The 14,693-nt window shown below is 40.3% G+C and overlaps 1 protein-coding gene across 1 annotated transcript in view; it reads left to right on the top strand.

Annotated features, from left to right (window-relative positions):
• Positions 1-14,693, top strand: part of sorcs3 (sortilin related VPS10 domain containing receptor 3) — a 665,522-nt gene that overhangs the window by 290,182 nt on the left and 360,647 nt on the right. Inside the window, exon 3 of the mRNA XM_062976280.1 lies at positions 6,598-6,697. Within this exon, the coding sequence (XP_062832350.1) occupies positions 6,598-6,697 (100 nt within the window). The remainder of the gene's footprint in view (positions 1-6,597; positions 6,698-14,693) is intronic.

Below are 14,693 nucleotides of genomic sequence, written 5' to 3'. Positions count from 1 at the left end.
TTCCTGCAAGGCTACTTAGTTATCATATGGCAGTTCAAACAAAATGATATTTTACCAGCAACCCCCCCCCCCCAAAAAAAAACAACAAAGAAAATGAGTTCTTAAATATTGTATTTTAATACATTCAGACATCATTCCCATTGTTTCCTCTTTTCCCCTTCTCCAACCAAATGATTCTATATATCCTTTTTCATGGATAGGATGAATCTGGTTTCTTCAGAGTATTAGCCCTGCTAGAGGGGTTAGGTCGAAGAACTGTGTTAGTGCTCATGCTATTTCCATTACAAAGCATTTAGGCATATTCATCTATTAAGTGCTGCCTGACCCTATGAATCTGCAACTACCACATGTCTCCTGCTGTGGATTTAATTGCTCCCAAATTACCAGTATTCAGCTTTGTACACGAGGGAACTCTTAATTCCAAACTCTTTTTCAAGAAGAGGTCACTTGTCAGCAATAAGCCTTCTCACAATACCAAGATAGATGGCATTGGCTACTGCATTTGGATCCAGACCAACGGCTCTTAAATGGGTGGTTTCTCAAGTTGTCTTGGCCCATTTCAAGATTAAAAGCCAATTGGCAAAGGACGCAAAGGTGGCCAGTGGTATTGATTTATACCTCCCATTTTATGGATTCCACAATCAATTGACCTTGTAATCTGTCTCCAAATAGGTGGGTGTAACTTTTCCATTTTCCTGAACAAGCAATATGCATCTAAATTATATGCTTTGAATGCAAAAGGTATTTAGCATAAATGATCACAGTTTGCTATGATGCAGCAAGACTGGTGAAAGAAATATGGAGTCAGCTGGGAACTGTTAAAAGGGGCAAGAAACAACTAGAGATTATAGTAAGATTTCATCCTAAATTATATGCACATATGCATGTGTAAATACATACACATAACACATACAGTTAGGCACTTGGGCGATTCATTTTAAAATTTTCACTGAATCTGCGTGGCATTGGGAGAGTCACATGCTCTCCCAGAGTTGTTGAAAGGAGAGCCAAATATGCCGTCATAGGTTCTTTGGAGAAAAGGTGTGATAACACATGCTGGGAGAGGCATCTAATAGTAACTATTTGAAAATCTATGCTCCACTTTTTCATTGGAGGTTTGTGGTTGCAGAGATACAATAATTCCAAATTGGGTCCATATATTTGAAACACTCTGTACAACAGCAACTCCCAATCACATATACAGTCATTCTTACACACTCTCTTACACTACTGCCTCTACAATGTCCAAAAACGTCCCACATTCCAAACCAATCTTGCTCTCCTGCAGACACCCACACTCAGTCATGGCTTGTTCTGTTAGAGAGGAGAGCAGCTCATAAGCACCGCACTGTTTTCCTGTATCAAGATGCAGAGCACTGAAATCATCTGGGCTTTAGCATAGCTGGTAAATCACCAACAGTAATATGATCTACCAATGGAAAGGTGGCCGGTTCGAAACCCAGTTGGGGTGAGCACCTGACTGTCAAGCTCTGCTCACTGTTTAGCTAAGCAGTTCGAAAACAGTTGAGCAGTAAGTAGAGAAATTAGGTGCCACTAATTTAGCGGGGGAGGTATTTTACAACACTATAAAAAGCTGGTGACCAAATGGAAGGAGGACATCCTGATGGAGCAACAGCTCCCCCTGTGGCTGAATCTGTGTACAACTTCCAAGGCACAACCTCCAAGCACAACTTCCAAAGCACTGAAGCTGTACTTTAAACACAACATACCTCCTTTCTGTCAGCATTGATTGTTTGCCTTATATGTGTAATGTGATCCGCCCTGAGTCCCCTTGGGGAGATAGGGCGGAATATAAAGTGTTGCTGCTGCTGCTGCTGCTGTTGCTGTTGTTGTTGTTGTTGTTGTTGTTGTTGTTGTTGTTGCTATATTATCTGCAGGGGCCTCAGGAGAACTCCTGGAGATCTATCTGGAGGCCACCACTGCACCTCCAGCTATAAGAAAAAAATAGCTGGAGGTGCATTTGCTTGCTTATTACTCCACTGCCCTCCAACTAGAACATGGCCATGTTTATGGGGTTGTGGCCGAGAAAAGGTAATTTTTGACGAGTGTGAGGGAGATGGGATGAAAGACTATCATAGCCATGGCTCATCTTTGTCTTGATGTTGAATTCTGACTGACGTGTGAAGCAGACAATTCTTGCACATAGCTACTAAGCATTAATGGGATGGCAGTGTCTTCCTTTGCAATCTTGACAATTCTGGAGGATGTAATCATTATTCTTGTTTTCTGACATACTGAATACATACTTTTGGGACAAGGTCACCCTCTATGTGTGCCTCTGACTAGCAATGGGAAGGGTTACAGACTTTTTAGAAGAAGAACACAGTTCTTGTTGTGTTCACAAGAGATAAAGTGTGAAAAAAGGAGGAAACTTGTAGAAGAAAAGTCATTGAAAACAGAATTGAACTTCCTGCCAGGGGCAAACAGTAAACACACCACCTCCAGATCGTCTGTTATAGCTTTCAGGCTCAGAAGCTGTCTTCAGAAGGAAATAAAGTTGTCCCTTCTCTGTTGTCCCATCTGCTGGCAAACAAAGACATTGTTTCATTCCAATTCAGAGACTGGCTGGTTGTTTTAATAGACCTGGGCCATGTGCAGCTTTTATTTCTGTGTCTTGAATTAGTGTGTTTGAAATTGTTTTTATTCTTAAGGGTCTTAATTTTTAGATGCTTTAATTGTATTTTAACAATGTAATGAGTCCTTGTTTTCAATCTTATCAATCTTTGTTTTGATTGTTAAAAAAAAATCTTTGTTTTAACTTGTGTTGTTGTTGTTTATTTGTTCAGTCATTTCCGACTCTTCATGACCTCATGGACCAGCTCACATCAGAGCTCCCTGTCAGCCGTGGACACCCCCAGCTCCTTTAAGGTCAAGCCAGTCACCTCAAGGATACCATCCATCCATTTTGCCCTTGGTCGGCCTCTCTTCCTTTTTCCTTTCATTTTTCCCAGTATCATTCTCTTCTCCAAGCTTCCCTGTCTTCTCATGATATGGCCAAAGTATTTCATCTTTGCCTCTAATATCCTTCCCTCCAGTGAGCAGCTGGGCATTATTTCCTGGAGGATGGACTGGTTTGATCTTCTTGCAGTCCAAGGCACTCTCAGGATTTTCCTCCAACACCACAGTTCAGAAGTGTCTATCTTCCTTCGCTCAGCCTTTCTTATGGTCCAGCTCTCGCATCCATAGGTTACTACGGGGAATACCATTGCTTTAACTATGCAGATCTTCGTTACCAGTGTGATGTCTCTACTCTTCACAATTTTATTGAGATTGGTCATTGCTCTCCTCCTAAGAAGTAAACATCTTCTGATTTCCTGGCTGCAGTCTGTGTCTGTAGTAATCTTCATGCCTAGAAATATAAAGTCTGTCATTACCTCCACGTTTTCTCCCTCTATTTGCCAGTTATCAATCAGTCTGGTTGCCACCATCTTGGTTTTTTGTGATGTTTAACTTGATCTTAATCTTGTAAGCTGTCTTATGATCAGTTCAAGGGAAAAGGCAGGATATAAAATACATGCACACGCTTGCGTAAGAATAAACAATTCTCTTCTTGGAGAAGTAATACATGCAGAGAGCTAGCTATTTTAATCTTAGTAAATGAGGATGACAGTTTGGCTACTCTCCAGGGATGAAATCATTTCCCATCATTTTGAATTTCATTTTTATTCCTGATTATTTACCTTTATAGTTCCTTCTGGTCCTTCATGATTTTCACTTGGATCTATCTCCTATATGTCTTTGATGTGCTAGCTCTTACCTGTTATAACTATTAGGCTTGCTCAAATAATTCGTTTTCCCCGTTAACCGTTATTAATTCGTTATTTTCGTTTGTTTTGAAGCAATTTTGAAGCATTGGTTGTCCACACGTCTGGATATCGCGGTTTCGAATCGCAAGAGGCCGTTTTTCGTTATGTCGTCGTTTTTTTCGTTAGGAAGAAAAAGCTTTTGCAAATCACCCAAACTCCCACCATTCAGGCCCTTTCCTTTTGCCCCTCAGCAAAAGGGGCGTCACGGGCTCAGCCAATGGGAGGGGGCGAGGGGGAAGGAGGCCGAGGAGGAGGAGGAAGACGGAGGGGGGAAATGGCCACCGCCGCCTTGCCTCAGCTCAGGCCTGGTGTCTCTCTGTGAGGCGGGAAGGCGGCGGATGGAGCCGGGAATGGAGAGACCGAGAGAGACAGAGAGGGGCCCGGCGGTGAGGTTTTGACGTCTGTGCGAAGCTAGGCAAGTGGGGTTTATATATCTGTGGAAGGTCCAGGGTGGGAGAAAGAACTCTTGTCTGTGGGAGGCAAGTGTGAATGTTGCAATTGGTCACCTTGATTAGCATTGAATAGCCTTGCAGCTTCAAAGCCTGGCTGCTTCCTACCTGGGGGAATCCTTTGTTGGGAGGTATTAGCTGGCCCTGATTGTTTCCTGTCTGGAATTCCCATTTTCTGGGTGTTGTTCTTTTACTGTCCTGATTTTAGCTTTTCTGTAGCTAAAAATGCATATAAAATTGATTCTATAGGGAGGATAAATGATTGGATTTCAACTCCTACAGCTTAGCTTTCTCTGCCAATAATGGTACCACATCAAACTAAACCTCCCAAGATTCTGTAGCAGTGAGCCATCTTGGATATTGTAAGGGATTTATTATTATTATTATTATTATTATTATTATTAGACCTTGCTCCCAGGAAGGTGCCTTCGCTGTGGCTCCCAACTTATCTATCTACCTTTCCACATATTCTCCACATTGTGTGTATGTGTATGTATATTATATATACATGAGCCCCGATGGCGAAGTGTGTTAAAGCACTGAGCTGCTGAACTTGCAGACCGAAAGGTCCCAGGTTCAAATCCCGGGAGCAGAGTGAGTGCCCGCTGTTAGCTCCAGCTTCTGCCAACCTAGCAGCTTGAAAACATGCCAATGTGAGTAGATCAATAGGTACCGCTCTGGCGGGAAGGTAATGGCACTCCATGTAGTCATGCCGGCCACATGATCTTGGAGGTGTCTATGGACAACACTGGCTCTTGGGCTTAGAAATGGAGATGAGCACCAACCCCCAGAGTCAGACATGACTGAACTTAACGTCAAGGGATACCTTTACCTTTACCTATATATATATACACACACACACACACACACACATTATGCAGGGACTATATACACAGTATATATCACACACACACCAATTTAACAAAGTTTCAGCCACAAAAACAAAGTTTCTGAAGTAGAACAATGACTTTCACAGTAAAGACAACCCAATTTAACAGGAAATAAGACTTTCAAACCAGGAACAGATTTCTGCAATTATTAAAAAATGGTTTATTATAAAAGCTATGAAAATTTGCCAAAAATCAGAGGATAAGGGAAACGTTCCAAATTTTGGTGAGCTATCAGTGTTAAATGTGTTCTACCACTGTACCAAGTTGGAAGAAGATCACTCAAAAAATGAGGGCGGGAGAGTCCTGTAAAGTCCTCTCCCTCTGTGCTGTTTTTGGGAATTGCGCATGCGCGTCCGCCATTAACGAATTAATTTAGAAAATAACGAATTTTCGTTCATTTCAAATTTTTTGGGGGGCCAAATTCGGAAATACCATCAGAAACGAAAAGCTGCCCCCCTCTAGTTTTGAAACGAGTTTAGAATCAAATTTTTCGTGGATCGATCAAGCCTAATAACTATACTATCTGAAGTGTCTATGTAAGTGGCAAGAGACTCTGTTTTAGTAGTGGCCTCAAAAGCATCTTTTAGGTATGACAGAATTAATTAAACTGGGGTAATTAAACTGTAGAATTATTGCAGTTTGAAACCACTTTAATTGCTTTGGCTCCATACTATGAAATCCTGTAAGTTGTAGTTTGGTGAGACACCAGCACTCTGACAAAGAAGGACAAAGACTTTGTCAAATTGTAGCTCCTGTGGTTCCATAGCATTGAGTTATGGCAGTTAAAGAGCTGTGAAACTGCATTAATTCTACATGTAGATCCATCCGGGGACAAGCTTTATATCCAATGAACATGTATTAACTGCAGCTTCCAAATTGGAGTGGATCCAAGGGATTTTATCAGCAAAGTATTATGCAAACTCTTTACAGTTGGTGGTTGAGTGGTCTACAATGAACATAAGGTCTTCTGCAAAGGTGTCTATCATAGGAAAAGAGGGAAGGCTGATCTCTTTTTCCAACTCTTGTTTCTCACTTTAGTCCCTAGTATTAGAGTACTATTCAAGAGGATATATATGCCTGCAGGGAAACAGGAGAATCTATAAAAATAATTTCTTCTATTTCTTTCACAGAATATGTCTACATAGTAGATTAATAGAGGATCCAATCTAATGCTTCAAAAGTCAAATTCAAGTGGATCCTGCTATTTTCTTATTAAGCATTGTCTAAAATACTGTAAAAGCTCATGTTTCTATTTCTTTGCATACATGGAAGCATACAAAGGCTTCAAGATAAATCAGTAATAAAATCTTTTTGACAAAGAATGAAATAGATGTGGGTAGTCAACCTCTCATAAATGGATCAGTAATGCATCCAAAGGTAGACAGGTCCAAGTCCTAAACAGTAACTAACTATATTTTCTTTTTATTTCAGATCCACAGATTATGGTACTACTTATGAAAAGCTAAATGACAAGGTGGGATTGAAAACAGTGCTGAGCTATCTTTATGTCAGTCCTACTAATAAGCGGAAGGTAAGAAAATATTTTTAAAGGTAATTTAACAAGTATCAAGAACAGTTGGGATGTAAGCTTTATTGAGCTTAATGGAATGTTCTTCAGATCACGCTGTTCAGGATTGGTACAAATCAGGTTTAAGAAAGTTCATTATAGGTATGTTGTCACAGATGGATTCTTGCATCCCCATCCTTTCCCTCAAAATAACAGTTGAACATGTTTCAAGAAACTTTTTATTCAAAAAGAATAATATGCAGATGTGAAATGAAATTATCAAGTTAAACCTTGCATAAGTAAAACAATTTTTAGAAATGTTTAGAGTCCAATTAAAGGTTTATTTTGAAAAAGGAAGCTAGAGGAGACATTTTCTTTCACTACCTTCCCCTTTCCCCATTTTGATGCCTGGACACATGCATTGGTGGTGTGTGTTTTATGGCCATCGTGGTTTTGAATCATCTTGAAGCCGCACTGTAGTGTCATTGTAGATGGGTCCTTTGTCTTCACCACTTGAAATGTTCTGAGCACTTATGCCATTTGCACGCACTCAGAAGCCACAGCACTGGGAAAAGAGCCTTCACAATGGCATATGAACATAGGCAAATAACAAACCTACTCAGAACATCTCTCATGCTCAAAAGTAGCTGAGAACAAAGCAGTGGGAAAATATTAAATTATTTCCTTGCCTGATTGTTGCAGGTAGGAAGTAAGCCTACTTGCCCAAATAGAAGAGCCATGTCAACTTCATATTGTATGTCCCTTGTGAGAGTTCTTCATGGAATTGCATCATGTGGAAGATAAATCAACTGTACATTTATTTTTATTTTTATTTATTTACAATATTTCGATCCCACCTTTCTCCACCCCGAAGGGGACTCAAGGCAGCTTATATATTGGCAGCTATTCAATGCCTAAAAACAGTACAAATTTAAAAACAATTAAAATAAGATGATGAAATATAGTTAAAACAATAAGAGACATTTTGAAACTAAACAATTAAAAATGATCACATAATCTACAAGCATAATCCAGGTCTTTCCTGTGGTCAGTACACGTCAATTCATATCTATTTATTGCATAGATTCACAAAATGTGGTTTCAGAGCCACATTTTTCTCTTTTACTGAAGCTCAAGAAGGAGGGGCCAATCTAATATCCCTGGGGAGGGAGATCCATAGCCAAGGGGCCACCACTGGGAAGGCCCTGTCTCTCGTTCCCACCATTTGTGCTTGCGAAGAAGGTGGAACCGAGAGCAGGGCCTCCCCGGATGACTTTAAACTCCATGATGGTTCATAGAGGGAGATACATTTGGACAGGTAAGCTGGGCCAGAACTGTTTAGGGCTTTCTAGGCTAAAGCCTGCACTTTGAATTGTGCTCGGTAGCAGACTGGCAGCCAGTGGAGCTGACGTAACAGGGGGTTTTATGCTCCCTGTATGCTTTTCCCATGAGCAAACTGGCTGCCACCCGTTGAACCATTTGAAGCTTCCGAGCAGTCTTCAGGGGCAACCCCACGTAGAGCATGTTGCAGTAATCTGTTCAGGATGTAACCAGAGTGTGGACTACCATGCTCATGTCTGACTTCCCAAGGTATGGGCGCAACTGGCACACAAGTTTTAATTGTGTGAAAACGTCCCTGGTTACTGCTAAAACCTGGGTTTCCAGGCTCAGCGATGAGTCCAGGAGAACTCCCAAGCTGCAAACCTGCATCACATTACATGCAATGTAGATTTCAAATTTATAGCATAGTTAGGACCAACATAGGTATAAGGGTAAAGGTTTTCCCCTGACATTAAGTCTAGTCATGTCCGACTCTGGGGGTTGGTGCTCATCTCCATTTCTAAGCCGAAGAGCTGGCTGTGTCTGTAGGTCATGAGGCCGGCATGACTGCATGGAACGCCGTTACTTTCCAGCCGGAATGATACTTATTGATCTACTCACATTTGCATGAACTGCTAGGTTGGCAGAAGCTGGGACTAACAGCGGGAGCTCACTCCACTTCCCGGATTCGAACTGCCGACCTTTCGGTCAGCATGTTCAGCAGCTCAGTGGTTTAACCTGCTGCGCCATTGGGGGTTCCAGGACCAACATAAATCCAAACCAATTTAAGTTTCACATATAGTATAGCCTGGGGATAGTTTGTGTCCTTGTGCTTTCATACTATGTATCTACTTAAAAAATAATGCTAATAAGAATAACAAATTCTTAGTTTTTCTACTGAGGTATGGTGCTACCTTCTCTGAGCAAGACCTCATGTATTATAAACCAATTTTACTGCAATAAGGACAGGAATACAATTTTAATGTCCTAAATTTGGCTTCTATTTCCTCTTTGGGATAATCTTATCTCTTCTTTCTGTCTTCTATGCCTGGAATTTAGACTTAAAATTTCAGTGTTGTCACCTGACATTTTAACCAAATGCAAAAAGTCAAGAGTTCAAAGTCATAAATAAGAATATGTATGGAGTATGAGGAAAATAGAGAGAACCAAGTGTGTGCCTAGAATGTGTAGGAAGGAAATTGATGTTCTTGCTTTCTCCCTTTGAATGTGACTTACACTGAGCTGCTACTGACTTACCAGGGGAGAATCTGGGGTCACTTGTTCCTTTAAAAAAAACAAAACCTTAAAGTAATTGTGTTGATTCAAGTCATTGGTAGGGAACAGATGCTTTTATCTATCTTATGTTGTCAGAGACAGATTGCTGTTGTAGATGACTAAGTGGGAGCAGCAGTGTTGTGTACTTGGGAACTATTATACTTGATCATTTTCAACATGCCATTTTGTTTTTGCTATAGCTGTTTGAAGGAATATTGTGCTGTTAGCATTTTTACTATTATTTTCTCATTTCTTGCCAGGTCACCAAGTTCAGTACTGGTGTTTATTTTTTGCCAGGGATCTTTAGGCAGGCAGATTGACACAGCTGCAATTCACACCATTACATCTATGAGGACTCTTTTTTTCCCTTTCTAAATGTCTTAGGCTGAATTCTTCTCCATCATCTTCAGCGGGTCAGTGTTCTGGAATCAGATCACAACTGTATCTATTTCATATCATATAAAATAGAATACCCTTCAAAAGAGTATATTTTATATCCATATAATTTTCAGATTTTTTTTGTTCAAGGTCTATAAACTTAGAAGATAATTAGAAGATAATTTATGCTCTGGCTATCTCCCAATATGAGACCCAGTTTGGCTTACAATATAAATTAAACAGCTAAAACAGCCAATCCAGTTAAAACATTAATTTAAAAACCCATCCAAAACAGACCTTTTAACATCCTTCTGTCCAAACCAATTAAAAGATCAAGGGTTGTTTGCCTATCAGCCAAAGAATACCAGAGAAGAGGCAAACAAGATGCATCTACACTGGGGTCATTGCAATCTGACACAACTACTATGGCTCCATACTATAGAATTCTGGGGTTTGCAGTTTGGTGTGGCATCAGCACTGATTCTCAGAGGTTAAAAACCTTGCAAAAACCCAAGATTTCATTGAACACAGCTGCAGCACTAAAAGTGGTGTGAAACTGATATGTTTCTGCAGTGTTGATACCCAATGGGGCTTTTTATGGTAACCAAAAAAGTGGACCCTGAACTCCAGGTTAAGCGTGCTTGGTGGCCTGACAGGTGGCAGGGTGTCCCCACTGTCCAGCCATACTGACCACTGTTCACAACTGCAGGGTAGTCACCCAAAAGGTTCCCCTTTCACCCCATGACTCCCCCACCTACCTCAGTCTTGGGGTACATTGGCTGAGGCAGCTGAGAAGGAGGGGGATTTCCTCACCTTTCCACCTGCCCAGTTTCCTTAGTGAAGTCCCATTCTGATTGAGGGCAGCCAGGCACCCAAAGAAAAGGTAGGTATTGTATCGCAGTTGTGGACAGCCACCACACAGGGGTGGGGACAAGGTGGGACTGCTATCCCACATCCCTGGGTCGCCTGAACTAAGGGACTGCAGGATAGCTGTTAAGACGGTGATGGCAAGTTCCAGTAAGAAACCAGCCCAGTTGTCTTTATTATAGATTTTGATGATGATAAATGGAAGCTCTTACATGTGCCCACGATCCAAAGTCACCCACAGAACAATAACATACTACTCAGGTTTGCAGAATAAACATACAGGGATTTTACTAATTCCAAGATATAAAAAACAGTAGTATTTACTCTGATCACTTACAGAAGTCCACAGTTCCTCTGATCACTTACAGAAGTCCACAGTCCTTTCTCAGTCCACAAATCTGCTTCATTGCTCTCTTCACCAGCAGTATTCAGTCAGCACTGAAAAACTTGCCAAAACTGGTTCTGCAGTAGCAGAACAGAAACAGTATCAAATCAATCCCCAGGTCTTTGCAGGCTCCGCCAATTGGCTTCATGCACTTCATTTTCCAGTTAACATACACACAGCACAGTGCCTTTGCAAACCATGACAGTCTTGACACCCCCTGACTCAGGGTACACTCCAAATCCTTGCCTCTTAAGGTGGTGGGGTCTATAGAAAATCTCAGATCAGGAGGGGGCCTTTCATATTCCCAGGTCCTACTATGTTTAGCACTGTTCAGGACCTTGCATTGAGCCTGCAAACAAATTGGAAGCCAATTCACTCAGTTTGTCCTGGTTTGGAAATAAATGTTTCCTAGTTCTGAAAACAGCAGCAAACCTACATGAGACCTAACACTTTCAAAATCTAGCCCATTGAAGTTATTATGGTTTGATGTAGAACTAGCCACCCTAGGACCACCTTTCTTGTGACTCATCAGGCCAAACCATTGATGGCAGCCCTTGAAAGGATTCATCAATTTTCATTTTAAAGTAATGGGTATATCAGAAAATTTGCAGGAATATTTAAATTACTATTCTGAGGAGCCTGGGTATTGGAATCTCTTTTTCTTTCTGCTTCGTGAACTAGAAACCATTGGGAATTCCTCTTTGATAAAGTTATTAACACAAGACATATGCTGCTCTCTTGAAGCTACCAACTCTTCTGGCCTTATTAAATGGTATATAAATTATAAGAGACATTCAAGCAGAAATTCCAGGTACCAGTACATCTGTGAGCTTATCTAAGAAAGTCTGACATGCTTTAGAATTTAATTCAGCAAGTCACATCTGTTCTGACAATAGAAACTCTCTTCCTTTATTGCTCACTCTCCTAGTATTGCTTCTTCTTTTATAGCTTCAGCTTTTCAACAGAATTCTTTGTCCATTAGATTAGTACTGCCCGAAATGGTGCTTGGCCTTATTCAGGTGAATGTTCAGGTCACTATCTGTTGAAAAATGCAAAACATGTTGAAATGTCTTGTATGTTTTCTAAGCACTGTTATACACCAACATTCTTTGGTTGGCCAATGGGACTCTGTAATCCATAACAGTTGCCCATTGCTCACTCTAATGTGGGTATTTTTACTGAAATGACCTAGAATCAAAAGTAAATTATACATGATGAGGTTTTTTTTTACCTGAACTGTGGAAATCTTTTCTAATATTTGGATATTGAGTTGGTTGTTTAAAATGCAGAAGATATACAGAAGTTGTTAAGGTTCTAACTAGATTTGAAGTTCCAATTCTTTGCGCAGTCACAGAAGGGATTTCTATCTAAAATATATGGGTACTTGAGGAGATTGGATTTCATGATGATGACATTTGAAGTAGGTGAGAAAAAGTATTTCAGATTAGATTCAACAATTCTGGAGTTGAAGAGGCAACATCAATTCTGCAATTGCTGTTGCTGCATTTTGATAAACTCTTATAGAAGTAAGATCATGTAGGTGTAAAGACACTGAAAACATCAGAGAAAATGTGAAAAGAATAGTGCAGAATTTAAAATATCTTGAAGATGTACAGTGATAGATTCACAGCATGATTTTTACTAGAATAATATAAAAGGAACAGAAGAAATGCTAAGATGCAAGGTTCTTGTTCGTTCTTTGATCTTCCCTTAAAACATTTGCAGTTCACATTCTGCATGTCAAAAATTAGAAGAATTCTAAAATAGTAGCTACTTATAAAATGAAGAACTATGGTACCTTTTCTCCTGAAATTCATATTGCTAACTTTGGAAAATATGAGTCATTTTATTTCAGTTTAGTGGTCCAAACTATATCTGAACTTCATCTTGGCCAGTGAGAACTTCATTGACAGTCTCCTGTCTTATATAGATGGATTTTTCTAAATACAGGCAGTGACATCACAGAGGGTCACTTCACCTATCAACACATTTGTGATACAAACAGATAGGCAGACATACATAATTTGACTCTTATATACAGGCAGTCCCCCAAGTTACGAACAAGATAGGTTCTGTAGGTTTGTGTGTAAAGTGGATCAGAATAGATACATCTTTAAAGTACAATTCAGCCAAATGCATTTTTTTTAGTTTTGGATAGCATAGGGTGAACACCCCTGTGCTGTTTGTTTTGCTGTCTGTGCCCCTGCTTAGACAATTTCAGTTCATTTTCTGGAGCCCCCGATGGTGGTTTAATCCTTGTGCCGGCAGGAGTGATGACTTGAAGGTTGGGTTCTGACCTGAAGGTTGCCGGTTCTAATCCAACCCGGGGAGAATGTGGATGAGCTTCCTCTATCAGCTCCAGCTCCACGTGGGGACATGAGAGAAGCTTCCCACAAGGATGGTAAAAGCATCCAAACATCCGGGCGTCTCCTGGACAATGTCCTCGCAGACGGTCAGTTCTCTCACACCAGAAATGACTTTCAGTTTCTTAAATTGCTCCTGACACACACAAAACAGCCTACTTTCTGTTCCTGTGATTTGATTTTGAAAAAAAAAATGGCTTGTTGTAGAAACAAGGAATTGTGATAAAGCTTCAATTGAGATACCTTTTCCCCCATGAAATTTCAGGACTGAATTTCCCTTCCTAGGATAGATTTTCTCATTTCCTGTTGTCTCACCACCATTCTTAACTATGAGTCATTTGTAAGTCAGATGTTTGTAACTTAGGGACTGCTTATACATGATAACGTACACCAGATTTTACTCTTTTTTTTAGCACTTTACAAGGTTTGTGATTATGACATTCCAATTGAAATTGTTCTTTACGATTATATAAACATGAAACAACAGTGTTCCATATTATTGCTATGGATATAAGGGATATCAGCTGTCTCATTTTAGTTTTGGTGATATTCTTCCCCTTTCATTAAATGGAAATGAATACATCACAACCTGTTTTTCAGAAAAGTTAATTTGTCTATAGTCATGCTGTGGTTTAGGTGATGAATTACTGGAGTCATCCTTACAATGGCCAGATTATTTAATGGAGTCAATACTTATCCACCTCAGGAGAAAAACAGCATACTTTTTGGGGAGAATAAGTAGGTTGAAGTACATTTCACAAATAACAGATTAGGCTTGTCAATTATATTTTTCCTTTAAATAGTCTGAAAAAGTGGATTAGATTACAACAATGGTTGAGTCTTTACATTTTATTGTCAGTTCTAGCCATTCAATAATAGTTTTATCCATAGCAGAATTTTAGACACTAGGGACCTCATCACACTAAAGCTTGGATCCAGTTTAAATCCACTTTAGGGAGGGCCTCACCAAACTACAAACTCCAGAATTCTGCAAGAGGTAGAAACTTGATTTAAAGTGGATATTTTAAACTCCTCCACTCCACTTTCATCAGAGTTCCTTTCTGTGAGATTTACACAGACTTTGGGCCATTTACATTTGGGGCTACAGCTCTCAGAATCCCCTAGCCAACATGGACACCCAATACATAAAGTAACTTTCCCAAATTCTGGATTTGCTGAAAAGTTCTATTTACTAATTAAACTAAGGCCCGTGGGTTGGATGCGGCCCTCCAAGGTCATTTACCTGGCCCCTGTCCTAAACTGTAAACTTAGGGTTGACCTAAATCTGAAACAACTTGAAGGCACACAACAGCAACAATCCTAATTTTGGACTATTTCATCATAGTCCCCCCCCCCCACCCAACAGTCTGAGGGACCGTGAACCGGCCCTCCACTTAAAAGGTTTGAGGACCCCTGATCTACAGTATTGGCA

This window comes from Anolis carolinensis, chromosome 3 (genome assembly GCF_035594765.1).
Source record: "Anolis carolinensis isolate JA03-04 chromosome 3, rAnoCar3.1.pri, whole genome shotgun sequence".
NCBI lineage: Eukaryota > Metazoa > Chordata > Lepidosauria > Squamata > Dactyloidae > Anolis > Anolis carolinensis.
Note: the sequence above shows the minus strand (reverse complement) of the source record. Positions and strands in the feature narration are given on the sequence as shown.